The sequence below is a fragment of the Hyaena hyaena genome, unplaced genomic scaffold, assembly GCF_003009895.1.
Source record: "Hyaena hyaena isolate Hyena2069 unplaced genomic scaffold, ASM300989v1 scaffold_977, whole genome shotgun sequence".
NCBI classification, from domain to species: Eukaryota; Metazoa; Chordata; class Mammalia; order Carnivora; family Hyaenidae; genus Hyaena; species Hyaena hyaena.
The window spans coordinates 628,449-642,703 of NW_024081607.1; the positions used below are offsets into that span (position 1 = coordinate 628,449).

The window sequence follows — 14,255 nt, forward strand, 5'->3', positions numbered from 1 at the left end:
GGACCCCAGTCTGAGAACCACAGCTTTAGACTATCTAGAGACTCTGGTTTTATTACTTATTTTGGTCAAATGGAGTGCTTTATAGTCTTGCAGTTAGTCCTTTCTACTATCCAAATAGTAACAAAAATGACTACTGTAATTTAAGCCAGTATTTGCCTTGCAGAATCTAAGATAACTGTTATAACAATGAGCACTTGAATAATGATTTATCATTAATAAATCATTTCCATATACATTATATCACTGGAGACAACATATGAATCCTGGCAGGTGAGCAAGCATTATATTCATATTTTATGGATGGAAAGCAGAGAGCTTAAAGTACTTACCCAACAACTCCCCAAAAAGTAAATGGTAGAGAGCAGAGACCCAAACCAGGGTTTTCTGACTCTAGATTCTGTATTCATTCCTTCCACCACCTCAGTCTTTCTCTTAATTGCTTACATTTGTGGAGAAACTTACACTTTTCAAACTACTTTCATATTCATTATCTAATTTGATCTCCCAAAGCAACAGCGTGAGGCGGGCAGGGCACATAATACTGTCTGCATTTTGCAGATAAAGCCATTATAAAAGTGGATGAGAAAAGCGGCTCCTGTCATTTAGGCAGTATTTCTTCATATACTAGGCTAAATTTTCCTGCAATATTTAGCAGCATCAGATAGGGTACGTAAAGCATCAGATATTCTCCTTTACAAGTGATAAATATTCAATGGTTCAGTATTGTTAACTCTACCCTCACCCTTACAGCATGTGTTTTTTTCTGGTTTCTTGGTAGAAATACATTTGGAGAGAAGAAAGAAATGGGTGAAATTTAGGATTACTAGTTTGTAGGAAAGTGGGAAAGTTCTTACATTTCTACACTTTATGTACTTAGGAAAGCAGCTTTTTCTGCATATAAAGAAAGACTCTTCACCACTAGTCCAAGGCTTCTCAAAGTTTAATGTGCATACATACCACCAAGGGATCTTGATAAAATGCAGATCCTGATTCAGTGGGTCTGGAATAGGGCCCAATAGTCTACATTTCTGTAAAGTTCCAAGGTAATGCTGATCCTGGTCCAACCTTGATAGGTAAGAATCAATCCTATTTCTCAAGACTACAAATATTTTTATTATTCTCTGAATCATCTCAGAATTTCTGGGGTGGAACAGGGAAATTCATATAAAACATTGTAACAATATTTGATGCATAGTGCATACATTGTGGGACTTACCTAGGTGTTTCTTTGTGCTAGGCTATTTATGCATTCCAGTACTTTCCTATCTATTTTGATCTCAAGATCCAAGATGATGGTTAAAATGTGGTGCATCGACTCACAGCAACCATATTATACCTGGGTGTTTGTTAGATAGGCAGAATTTTAGTCCCCATCCCAGGCATAGGAGATGTTGAATGAAGGGCTTTAAGGCTATGCTAAGTAATTTGAACTTTATCCCAAGGGCATTGGAAAATTGGGAAATTAGGTAGGAAAATTAACAACCAATTTTACACTTAGAAATAGTGTTTTAGGGGGAAATGTCTAGTAGCAAGGGGTCCAACTGGAAAATTATTGAAATTCAGGTGAGAAGAATGCTGGCTTAACTATATTGTGACAATGACAATGGGAAAAGAAGAATGGATTGATAGCCAGTAAGGAGGTAGAATCAAGACAATGTGTCAAATGAATTATTGCTGGGGAAAAGAAAAAGAGGCTAGGATCACCCTCAAATTTCTGGCTTAGACAATTTGTATCTCCTACTTTAAACTTGTCCTTTGACCCCTTTGCTTCTGAACACCTGGAGTAAATGCCTTGATTCATGGGACCCAGGATTGCCAGTCTTAGCAAGGATCTAAGTCAGTCTTACTCTGACACCTCATGAGGGATCTTAGGATAGACTGTAGCTGACATTCACAGTCAAGTTTCCAAAGTTAATTATACAACCTGCCCTGACTTTTTCTTGGATAAGTAAGCCTTATCAAATACAATGCCAGGCCTATTGTCTCCTCTTCTATAGTGGTTTGTTTGGGTCCCAAGTAAATCAACCTGCACTTATCTTGATGAATTTCACTGTACTAATATCAGCCCATTTCAACAATTTTACGATTACTTTGATCTTCTTAATATGCTTCTCCCAACTATAATTTACTGTTTCCTTTTGTTTTGTTTTTATTGTGTAGCCCCGCTGTTACTTTCAATAGCTTACTCCTGAAAACTGCAGATCATTTTTTCTTTTTGGTGTTATGGTATAATCATCACCTGTAACAACAGTTTTGTAAAAAAATAATAAGCATTGTAATTCACAACCTTTAAGTTCTATATAGCTACAGCAAATAAGGTATTTACCATTATATAGCCAGACCCTAGGAAAACTGTCTCTAAGAAAAGAATGAAGACATCAATAAGGCATGCTAGAAAATCTTTCCCTAATAAGATGTGGTCATGTCCTTTTGAAAAGAGGAACACCACAACTGGGTATGTTGATGCAATGTCATGTAACACAATATGATATATAAAATATTAAGACAAGTTTTGATGAGAGAGAACATTTAAAAAATCTTTGTTGTTTGTTGGAATGGATGAAGATAGCATTGAAGTTTTCAATCAAATTCTCGGTCTCCCCCCAAATTACCACTACGCTACATAAAGCTGATATATAGACGACTAATAATTAAAATAAATAAAAATAATGTCAGTAATATCAGACACTGTACTAAGAACTTTACCTACCCATTCTCTTAATTCTCATAATAACTTTGGACAAATTCTATTTTTAATATCTATTAAACTGTAAAACACAGACTATTTGGAATAATGGCAACAAATATTTGAAATTGTGAGATTTTGAGAGATGTGGACTCTGTATTTCTGTTCTCTTAGGTCATGTGCAAAGTTTGTACTTAAGTTATCTGTCCCTTCCTGACCCATGCTTCTAAAATGTCCTGGAGCCCTCAAATCCAAGCTAGTCCTCCAAGGACACATCTAGGTGATTTGTTTCTCTTCAGGAAGAGTACGCTGGTCATCCGACGACAAATCTGGGTAGGGTAAGATGGGATGCTGAGGTGGTGGTAGAGCATTTGTCCAACACTATCTGAATGACCAGCACATCTGGTTGTGGAGATCTTCCCATGGCTGAAAGTTGCCAGTGTCAGTTACGAAGAGTCTCTCCAGTTATTGGAGGCCAGTGATCATGTGGTTAAATTTTAGAAGCTTCATTTTCTAAATTACGCAATTTAGAAAGTAGACTTTCTCTCCTGAGAAAGAATTTGTATTTACTTGATTAGGCTATTATGGAATCACCTACATGGGCAAGAAATATGCTTCTTACCTAAGTTTAAGATATTCAACCACATAAATAACTACCTTTATACCTGCTACACTGAGACCTAGGATATACACCAGTATATACTGTCGCATATACACTAGTATATACTACTTTGCATATTTAAAACCAATATACAAGTAAGGTACTGAAAATAAAATATAGGAAGATTTCTCTTTATTTTTTCTACTCTTTGAAAGGGAACACAGAAATCGTTTTAAAGAAAAAAAATTAGTATAAAAAACACTAACATAATGATATTACAAAAAGATGCTTGCCTGGATTCCTAAATGCATTATTATATACACTTGCTTCTGTGCCTGGGATATTTTTCACTCTCCTTTTTTTCTTGGTCAGGTTATATTCACCCTTAACATCTCAGCATGAGCTCCCCTCAGAGAAGCTTTGCTGGCCTTGCAGATTTTGCTATATGGTCCTGTTTTATGGTCTTATTGAATCCTATAATATTTCTTTATATTGTATAAATCTAATTAAGTGGCTATTCATGTGATTATTAGTTTAATGCTCTGCTTTCCTGTTAAGCTATAAACTCCATTTGTGCATGGACCATGTCTATCTCTCTATTCATTTTGTCCTTTTACAAAGTGAACATTTTATGAACATTTTTTGCCAAAAGAACAAACTGTGAGATGGACATCAAGATTAACCTGGATATTATTCCGGGATGATGGGTAACATATTTTAAAACATATACAAGTAAGATATTGAAAAGACACAGAGAAAGATTTTTTATTTATTTTTCTGCTCTTTGTAAAGGGAAAACTGACTTTTTTAAAATGCAAGAAACAAAGGAATATAATCAACGTAATAGGTTGAATCATTATTTTCACTTAAAATATCACTATCTAGTGAAGAGCAAAGTCATCAGTTTGATTCTTCCACATCCATATACTACTAAGATTAACTCAAAGAATCTTCTGGAAGGTCCATACAAGAAAACCCTAGAGAAAGAATTTCTAACTTGCACTGTAGATCATATGTTTTCTGTGTGAAATATGAAGTCATACTAATTCATGTGTGCTAATTAAAAAGAGTTGATGTTATTTACTTGCAACATGTAGTTCTGGAAATCAGCTTAAAGCAATGAGTTGAGTTTAACATTACGTAGTTCTCTGAAACCCATGAGGGCAGAGTCTAAGCAACATATATTATAATTGGTAAACATATAATATTAAAGGACAGAGAGGGCTAGAGTTAACGCAACTCAAGAATCTCACCAGGCAAGGATTCAAATTTGGAAAAGAAGTGACAAGGAATCTCTGATCATGTGATTAAAACCCAACGTCCAATGAGAAATGGGATTCCAGACTCCCTGCAGGTCTCTTACCAACTTCCAGCACAAATTTTCCCACCTACTCTATCAAAATACAAAATATTTAAGTGAGATTTTTATACTCCATATTAATGTCAAATCTGGCTTTTGGCTTGGACAAGAGAATTTTTACAGCACCTGCTAATTTGTTCTCAGCCTAAAGGGCTAAGTCCTCAGTGTGCCTGAGTTTGGAGGGTATAGAAATCTACCGAGGGTTCAGAAAAAAAACCTTTGTAGAAACAAAATGCATAGAAAATCCTTCTGTAACCCTGGGCAATCCTGATACCATATGAGGTACAATTGAGAAAGGGACTTCCTTTGGAATGTGAGAAGAAAGATGTAGAAACAAAGTTAAATGAAGATGGGAAGAGCATTACTAACAGAAGGGAGATCAAACACTCCATAGAAAATACATGTTATGGTGCAATTGCCCTCTAGGACTTACAAGATTATGAAAGTCTAACTTAATTAAGGGAGAAAATAGGTCACATTTAACCACCACATACGTGACATATCATTTTGACTATACAGAATAACTGGAGAGAAAGGAAATTTTAAGAAGTCAGAAGCATAAGGCAACCTTGGAATTCATCAACTGCTTTCACCTCCTTCTAAGTCAGGTATACGTTTTGCTTTTGTATATATGAAAAAATTTACCATTCTTTAAACTTCCCTCTTTAAAAACACTTGCAGTATATTTCAAAAATAAATTTCAAATGTCAAGATAAAGAGAAACAAAATGGTGTGACCAAATTAAAAAAATGAATTAAGAGTTAATAAATATTCTTCTCTTCATAAAAATACACCTTTCACCCTCTTCCTTTTCTCCCCCTTATGTCACCAAATGACAGGTAATCACGTATGTGTGAACCCTGCATGGAATCTTCCCCCTTTCATGGCTCGATGTCCCTGTGGGGTCGAGCTAATTACAGGTACATTTCCTCTGCAAGGCAGTCACACTCTATACTGTTGAAGGCACAATTAATAATTGAACAAAGCTACTGGATTTTTTTGCTCACATGGCCACAGGTTGCAGGCAGTTTTACTGTCACACAGGGAACAGAGCCTCTTCTTTAGTGTCTCCAAGAAAGGTTTCATGTTATAGACTGAAAAGGATCACTGCCTGCTTCCAAGTTTTGAAAAGTAGGGAAAAACACATGTAAAACCAAAAAAAGCCAAACCTTCCACAAAAAAACCTAGTTTCCTTTATAGAACAGTAAAGGCAAATCCCCCCCCCCCCAGTCCCTCCCGTTAGCAGGAATAGGATTATGATCAAGTGGTTATTTAGGTCAGATGTAAAGAGATGAAAGAGCGGGCCTGTAAATTAATACCCTTTGGAAGGGAAATTGGAGTTTGCCCTTGAGTCTGTGAATGCAGCAGGGAGCTAGTTTTGCATGTGACAGAAGAAAATTTGACCTACAGAGAGGGCCTAGATAAAGGATTATTTAAGAATAAGTTTCTTTCCCTTGAGATGTATTTAGGAACTTAATAGAGAATATCCCCAGAGCCCCATGGGGTCATAAATTAGTGCAGAAAATCTTTGTCTTGTGCCCAAGCAATAGTCTTGAGCAACGGTCTGCAAACTTTTCTAAAGGGCCAGATAGAAAATAGTTTAGACTTTGTGAGCCAAGCCATCTTTGTTACAACTGCTCAACTCTACTGTTTTTGAACAGAAGCAACCATAGACAATAAGAGAATGAATAAGCGTGGGTGTATTTCAGTAAAACTTTATGGACACTCAAATATGAATGTCAATTTTTTTGCACGTCAAAAACAGAATTCCTCTTTGTATATTTTTCAAACATTTAATCATCTAAAACCTAGTTTTAGCTGTGGACAGTACAGAAGTGAGCAGGCTGTATTTGTCTCACAGACTGTAGTTTGCTGATCCCCTCACCTTACTACTGGAAATCTCTATGAGTACACTGATTTTTCATGCTGATTATGAAGTCTCTAGGGATCTCTGAGTGTATGTAAATGCTTCCCTTACATGGGAAAATATGGTCTTTTGTTGACTTTAAAACACTATGGATAACCAGGTTATTCAGGATTCAAATCAGATATTCATCATCATTGAAAAGTTTACTAGAGTTAGCTATGAAGATCTAAACTGGCAGGCCTAGCCTGGAAAAAGTCTTGAAGCTCTGATTCTATTTCATTAATTTTCTGAACTCAAAGGATAAAAAAAATACATCTTTCGGTTCAGTCATAATTAGTGTTTTCCCCCAAAATAAAATAGAAATAAAAGATAAAAAACCCCAACTGCTTAATAGCCAGTAGTACACAAAAAGAAATTCTTTTCATTATTGTAATTCATTTCTTGATTATAAGTTGGATATAATCTTTCTTCCTTCCTTCCCTTCTTTTTTCCTACCACTTGTTCCACAAAAAACTAGGAGGCTATAAATAATATATTTGTATAGATGTTTAAATTAACTACAGGTGAGACAATAAAACAAGAGAAAATCAAGAGAATGGTCTGTGCATGAATTTGATGGCATAAAATCCCACACAGTTTGTTTAAAATCCACTTGATTAACATGCACTTTATATATGATTTCCTGTATTCTTTTACAAATGGGCAAAATAAATTTGATTCTAAATTGAGTAACAGTCAATTCCATGACTCATGATCATTTATAAAAATTTACAGACTTAATTCATAAAAAGTCCCAGCAATCCATTGCTTAGAAAAAGGGCAATAAAAATATGTAAGAAGATTTTCCTCAAAGGTATTTTTCAAAAAGAAACTATGTAATAAAATTAATAATCTCTCAAAACAACATTATAGTAAATGCAGCGATTTTAAGGGATATCTCTTAATAACATCTTTAAATATGGGCCAATAGCTTTTATACCAAATTGTCATTCAGTCAAAGCAATTCTATACTTGAAAGAAGTAGGTGGTGTGGGATTGGGGGATCATATAATTCAATCCAGGCTGAATGTGCTCTGGATGTTTAATTTAACCCAAGGGAAAGGTGTGCAATATCCAGAGGTTCACACTTTAGACAATCTTCCATATGCATTTTTCCCACATAAAGTATAAGATGGGTCTGAAAGGAATGAGTTTGAGATTGATCTTCCAAATAAATGTCTCATTTATTGCTCTTATATATTGCCAATAAATGACAAGTTGCATTCATTAACAATTAAGGTGAGTTTTGAGTGACGTTCTCTTAAGAAAATAGAAGCCTTTAATAAGAATAGCTGCCAAAAAAGGAGACCATTCCATAGGCTAATCCAAATTCACTTGAAAAATTAATTAGATACCTAACATGACATGGAGGCTCATATTCTCAACCACAAAATACACTTTTCAAAGATGTTTTAAGCAAACACCATCTTGGACTCTTAGAAATGCCTCAGGATAGCTTCCATGTATATCTTGCTTTGCACAACTTTTTTATGGCGTTCATTCCAAAATGACTATGTTGTGAACTCAATCTCTAAATACTTTTACAAGGAAATTTTAAGAGACTATAAGATATAAATCAATTAAACTTGAGGGCTATCTACCAACATAAATTACACTTTACAAGAATAATCGATCCATAGTCCCTCTTCCTGAGAAATCAAATAGCAGTCTTTATTCTACAAAGACTATGTCATTTGTAAAACCATGACATTACATCTAAGAAAATGTAACCTGTAGAGCAGGAAAGTATGCATGCAGTCGACCCAAGTAATTCGATACAATATTTAAGTGAAGTTCAAGAAGGAGCAGGGCCTGAGAATTCAGTTATGGTGAAGGTGACGGTATTGGAAGGGGAGGGGAGGACAAGAAGACAATTCCTGGGAAATGATTTTTCTGACTTTGACTGAATTTGCATTAATAGCTAGGGACCCAAAATGAGCTAATGCAGCTTAGTCCATGCCTGATGGACTCACAGAGCCAGATGCCAAGGACAAGACATCAGAAGTCAAGAACAATTTTGTATTATTCCTGAAAGGTTTCTTCACAAGGTGCTACACATTAGGAAACCATAGTTAGAAAGCAAAGCACAAAACAAACAAACAAACAAAACATACAAAGAACTAGGTTAATCCAATTCATACAAACATTGCCCCAAGACACTCAAGCACAAAATTGGCCTACATTTTAGACCTAATACTGAGTCATTTAATGCATTTAATTCTTCTGTATTTGTTGCCTTGAGGCGATGTTCTATTGAAAATGAAATAAGAAATGGTTGTAGACTCTATAGAGATGAATATTAGCAAAGACCAGGCAGGACCCTAAATAAGTCCTATTGCAATTCTATTAAGGTTTTAATAACCAGATACATGCCTGCCTTTCCAATCCAGTGGAATCTCAGAAGCACAAGTTTATCTTAAATAATATGTGGTATGTTGAAGACTACAGGGCTGCTTACCAGTTGGTGTAAGGTGTCTCCAGGTGATCACAGGTTCAGGACGGCCATTAGCCATGCAGACCAGGGTTACATTGCTGCCCTCATTCACAGTGACATCTGAAGAGATGTTGGAGATCTTTGGTGGAACTGCAAAGACAAAAGCGAATGGAATATGTAACTATGCCAGTAAAACCAGGTTTAAAGCATTGGTCCATGCTACTGGAAATAGCAAAGTTGGCTAGATGCTTTTATGACTTAAACTATTTGAATTTTTTTCTTAAGAAGCCAGGGTGCTTGATGATCTCCTTGGAAACTCAGCAGATGAAAAGCATGGCTCTTACTATAAGGAGAATCTCTCCACTATGACCAAGTACTGTAGAAATTGTGCAGAGGAATACAATGAAAATATATTATTTCTTCTTCTTTTTCATTAGAATAGACTTTAAGTATTAGTGTGCACACTTAAGCATATTAATAATTTTTTCTTATAACTGAATGGTACCTGCGTACATTTATTTTTTTATGTATATAAAATGAATATAGTGCAATCTTACCTCCAAATGTCTGGAAAAGAAAAACAGTGTTGTTTAGTATGAGTTGTATAGTTGTGTTATTAAGATGTGGCAACACCTGTTTACTTATAATCTACCCACATAAGGAACCCATCAGTTTATCACAATAGGAAGCCTCTAAATATCACCTTGGTATGTGACAGGCTAGATGATGAAGGTTAGAGCCTAGAAAACTGAATTAATAAGGCCTATGTCACAGATATTACAAAAATAATATTATTACTACTAATACTTTCACCACCACTATTACTAAGAAGTTAGTAATAGCTAACTTTAAGCACTTACTATATGTAAGACCCTATGTAGAAGTACTTTATAAGTATTATATCAGTAACTCATTATAATAATGATATCCTATGAGGGTTTTATTTACAGGTGAGAAACTGAGGTATAGATGGAGCTAGGTGAGAAGCAGAAAACAGATTTGAATCCAAGAAGACTCCAGGGCCCACACTCTTAAGCAATACTTGAATGAAACTTCATCTTCACAATCGAGGCTACCAGATGGCTGAAAATGACAGAAATTACTCTTTGGTGGTGTGAGAAATGAGTCCCCAAGGGCTTGCTGTACTGCCGTCTGACTTCCTTCATTAGTGTTCAGGGCGGCAACATTAGATCTCATATTGGTAGGCTTAAGTGGAAAGTGAATTACTCACAAATTTCATCACAGAGGTTATGCACTGGTTACAAATAGCAGAGTTTATGGTTTGACTGTGATTTTCCATTTTTTATTTTTATTTTACTCTTAGTTGCTTATGTGGTCCCTGAGAAAGTATGTGTCAGGGGGAGGGAGAAGAACAGGATAGCATAAAGGAGCTCAATAATAAAAGAATCTTATTTTCTTTCTCTCTTCCTGCCCTATGGTGACAAATAAAACAGGAACATTTTTCTACCTGTAGAGACTGTTGTCTGACAACCATGTGATTGCTGCAGATCTCTGTTAGGAGATATTGATGGTACTTGGGCAACTGACCAGGTCACAGTGCCACAAAGAGGAAGTGGGAGGAGGATTCATGACCTTAGCCTTTCTCCCAAACGGCACCTTACAGGACTTCTGGGTAGAAATCAGTAATTCTAAATCAAACCCAATGGCAGATGGAATGTAGTTGATTCCCATTATTCAGTAAATGTATTTATAGGGTTTCCATTTCCCTTTTATCTACTGGGTTAAATGGGTCTTTCTCTCGTATTCACTTATTGACTTGCAATATACCCTCCAAGACTTTTGCAATGAGGACCTAAAAGGTTATACCCAGTTTTTAAGGAAGAAGATAAGGCACAGAGAGAAATAATGGCTTGTCAAGGGCATTCCCATCAAGAAATATGGCTGGACTTAGGACTTAAGGTTCCTGAACATCCAATTGTTCTGTTGTTTGACTTTTACAGTTTTTAATTCCCATCTGAATAAGCCAGTGTTCTGAACATCTCCAGAAAAGTACAATGAACTATAAATCAATGATGGTGTTCAAGAATACAATTTAGACATCCTAGGTATCTTACTCTACAATCTAAAATCTGCAACAGGAAGATATGTAATAATTACATTAGCTTATATTACTCAATTTGTAGTTAATTCTGAATTGCAAGACAGGCCACAGTATAGAAAGAAGAAATACAGATGTGTTTTCATAATAAAAATGTAGAGGGGGAGACTTCATATTCCTAATATAAAAACATGCAAATTTACAAAACAGAAAATATCTCCAGTGGTCAGGCTCCTAGAGAATTATTACCTCTGATAAAATTTACTCATAATTTTCTCTCATTCTGTAAGAGGAATATATATCTAAGGACTTTGCTTTTGTATGGCACCCAGGCACCCCTGGTTGCCTATTTCTATTCTATTTCTATTAACTAAGGACAATATACTCAAGTCCTAGATCTAAGATACTGGAGACTCAGAAAGTGTGTTCAATAGTCAGAAATGTAATCATGCTAACATTTATCTCACCTTCCTCAGGGTCATTACCAATGGGATTCACTCCATTGCTTACCTTCTACTTTTTTGTACATTGCACCAGCTTCTTCCCATAGCATTTATATCTGATGTAGTCATTTGTTCTAGAAATAAATCCCTCCCTAAATTATATGTTACCATCTTACTTTCAAACCCTCTGTCTCCAGAGACCTTGAAGGAATTGCTTTACATCACATCTTCATCTCCCATTCACATTTCAACCTATGGTGCAACCTGAATTCTTTCCTTAACCTCCAAAAAAACTGCTCTCAGGAAGCTCACCAATTTGAACTATGGTGTTTTTAGGTCCTATGAGCAATTTTGTCATTATGCTATTTTTCTAAGAAGTATTTGATTTTGTAGACCATAACTCCCTTCTTCCATTCTTTTCTTTGTTTTCTTTTCTTTTTTTTCTCTTCTCTTCTCTTCTCTTCTCTTCTCTTCTCTTCTCTTCTCTTCTCTTCTCTTCTCAAGATGCCAGATTCAACTGTTTTTCATCTTAGCCCTCTGGCCACCCTTTCCAGTTTAATTTTTGGACTTACTTTGTCTTATTTCTTAAATGCCTGTATTTCTGAATGTTTGAACACTGTCCTCTTCCTTCATATCATTCACTGTGAATGGTCTTATCTATCGTCTAGCTTCAGAAGCTAAGGCCATAGTATGTATGACTCCCAAATCAGTATCTGCAGCCCATACTTTTCTCATGACTTTTACATTACTTTCCAATTGGCTACTCTAAATTTTCATCAAATATATCATAGATACTCAAGAGTCAACATATTCAGAACTGAAATCATCATCTTCCTTCCTACAGAGCACTGTAGTCTTGTTCACTATTCTCGGGGAATGTTGTCATCATGCAAACAGTTACCCAAGCAAAACTCCATTATCTCCCTTGACTGTTTTTTTCTCCTTTACTACCCCCATATAAAAAGGATCCCAAGTTCTGTGGCTTATGCCTTTTAAATCTCTTTCAGATTCACTCATTATTCCCAATCTCTATTTCCAACAGCGATAAGCATTTCTTTTTTTGCCTAAATTTTGCAAGAGCATTACAACAAATTTCTTTGCCTCTAGCCATCCTTTCCTCAGGCTCAGTGTCATTCATTCATCATACTGCAATAAGTTTTTTTCCCCCTAAATTGCAAATGTGAGTATAATATTCTCTGATTATTCTCATTGCCCTCAAGATAAATCCAAACTTCTTAATATGAATTCACAAGCTATGGTTGGCCCCTGGTTAGCTCTCTAGCCTTATATCTTACCCCCTTTTCTTTGTATCATCCAGTCAGATCAAATAATTTTGGCTCCTGGAATATACTATGCTTGTTTTCTCCAAGGCATTTAACATTCTATTTTTTCAACATGGAATGTTCTTCTTCCAGCCATTCAAGTGGTCAGCCCCTTTCTCCCTTCAGGTTTCAAGTTGTCAGCTTGTTTTCTTACTTTTTCTAGGAAGACTATCCTATCATTTACCAGCCCAATTCTTACCCCTACTCCAATCCTGACTTCCTACTGGGTGAGGCATCTCTCCGGTGTTCTAAAATAGTGTCCTCTATTTCTCCACTATGATCCTGAATCGTCATTGCTGGATTACTTACCTATACCTGTCACTAAACTGAAAGAGGCAGATGAGAAGTTCTTGGTTTTCTTGGCCAGTGAATCGTACAGACCATGACACTTAGAACATGGTAGGTACTCACAGGGTGTTGAAAAAAGAAATTAATGAAAGTCCCTGCCAGCCCTCCAACTTTTCTGAGCTCAAGGAAGTCATCTCATTGAATTTTTATCAGGAAGGAGTAAGCTTTTATTTTTGAGCCAGTAAAATATAGCTTTTATCAGTATTTCTTTAGCTACCCCTCTAATCACCTTGTTCACTATCAACTTTTTTTGACTCTTACTTAAAAAAAAAGTAACTATGGGGCAAAGAAACATTTGTGTATGTTAGGAGTATAGGAAGTAAGATAAACTTGGTGTCCAACTTCCTGAATTATAGACATATTCAGGGTTTAACTTCTTTTTTTTTCTTTTCTGTAAGAAGCCATTCATATATATTTGTATAGATATATATAAATACATATAACTTTTTTTTTAGTTTAATGGTTTAATAGTTCCTTCCTAGTTTTCCATAGGAATTCATGCAGTCTGCATTTAAACCATCACTGATAACATAAGATTAAAGCAGCAATGCAAGGTCTTTATTCTATTACCTCCTAACATCTTTATGAAGATCCTGGGGAGTAAAATGTATACTCTTATTATCACCATTTTATAAATGTGGACATAGAGGACAAAATGGGTAAAAAATCACACAGTTAAGTAATTATGGAGTTAAGATAAAAACCTAAGGTTTATAGATTTCCCAAACTTAACTCTTCCTCTAGATCATATTCACTTTTGCAATAGTGGTTCCAAATAGTATTTTTTGCTCTATTTTAATTCTCAGTAAGGACCACTGTAGGAAATACTGTTTAACAAGATAACCTTATTTGCATTGGTAAACATAAGTTGTTTATTTATCAAAACCACTGTAATATTGATTTATGCTCATGGGTCATCACATATTCTGTGTATTTTATTGTCTTCTGGAGTATTCCCTAACAATTTTTTTTTTTTTTTGAGAGTGAGTGAGCAGGGGAAAGGCAGAGGGAAAGAGAGAGAGGGCATCTTAAGTAGGATCCATGCCCAAAGTGGGACTGGATCCCACAATCATGAGATCATGAACTGAATCAAGAT

The 14,255-nt window shown here is 35.6% G+C and overlaps 1 protein-coding gene across 1 annotated transcript in view; it reads right to left on the reverse strand.

The window, feature by feature from the left end:
- LOC120223253 (limbic system associated membrane protein) overlaps positions 1 to 10,184 on the reverse strand; it is a 245,780-nt gene extending 235,596 nt beyond the window's left edge. Inside the window, exons 1-2 of the mRNA XM_039221267.1 lie at positions 10,091 to 10,184; positions 9,012 to 9,137 (exon numbers count right to left, since the gene is read on the reverse strand). Coding sequence (XP_039077198.1) covers positions 9,012 to 9,137; positions 10,091 to 10,184 — 220 coding nt within the window. The remainder of the gene's footprint in view (positions 1 to 9,011; positions 9,138 to 10,090) is intronic.
- Positions 10,185 to 14,255: the final 4,071 nt, after the last annotated feature.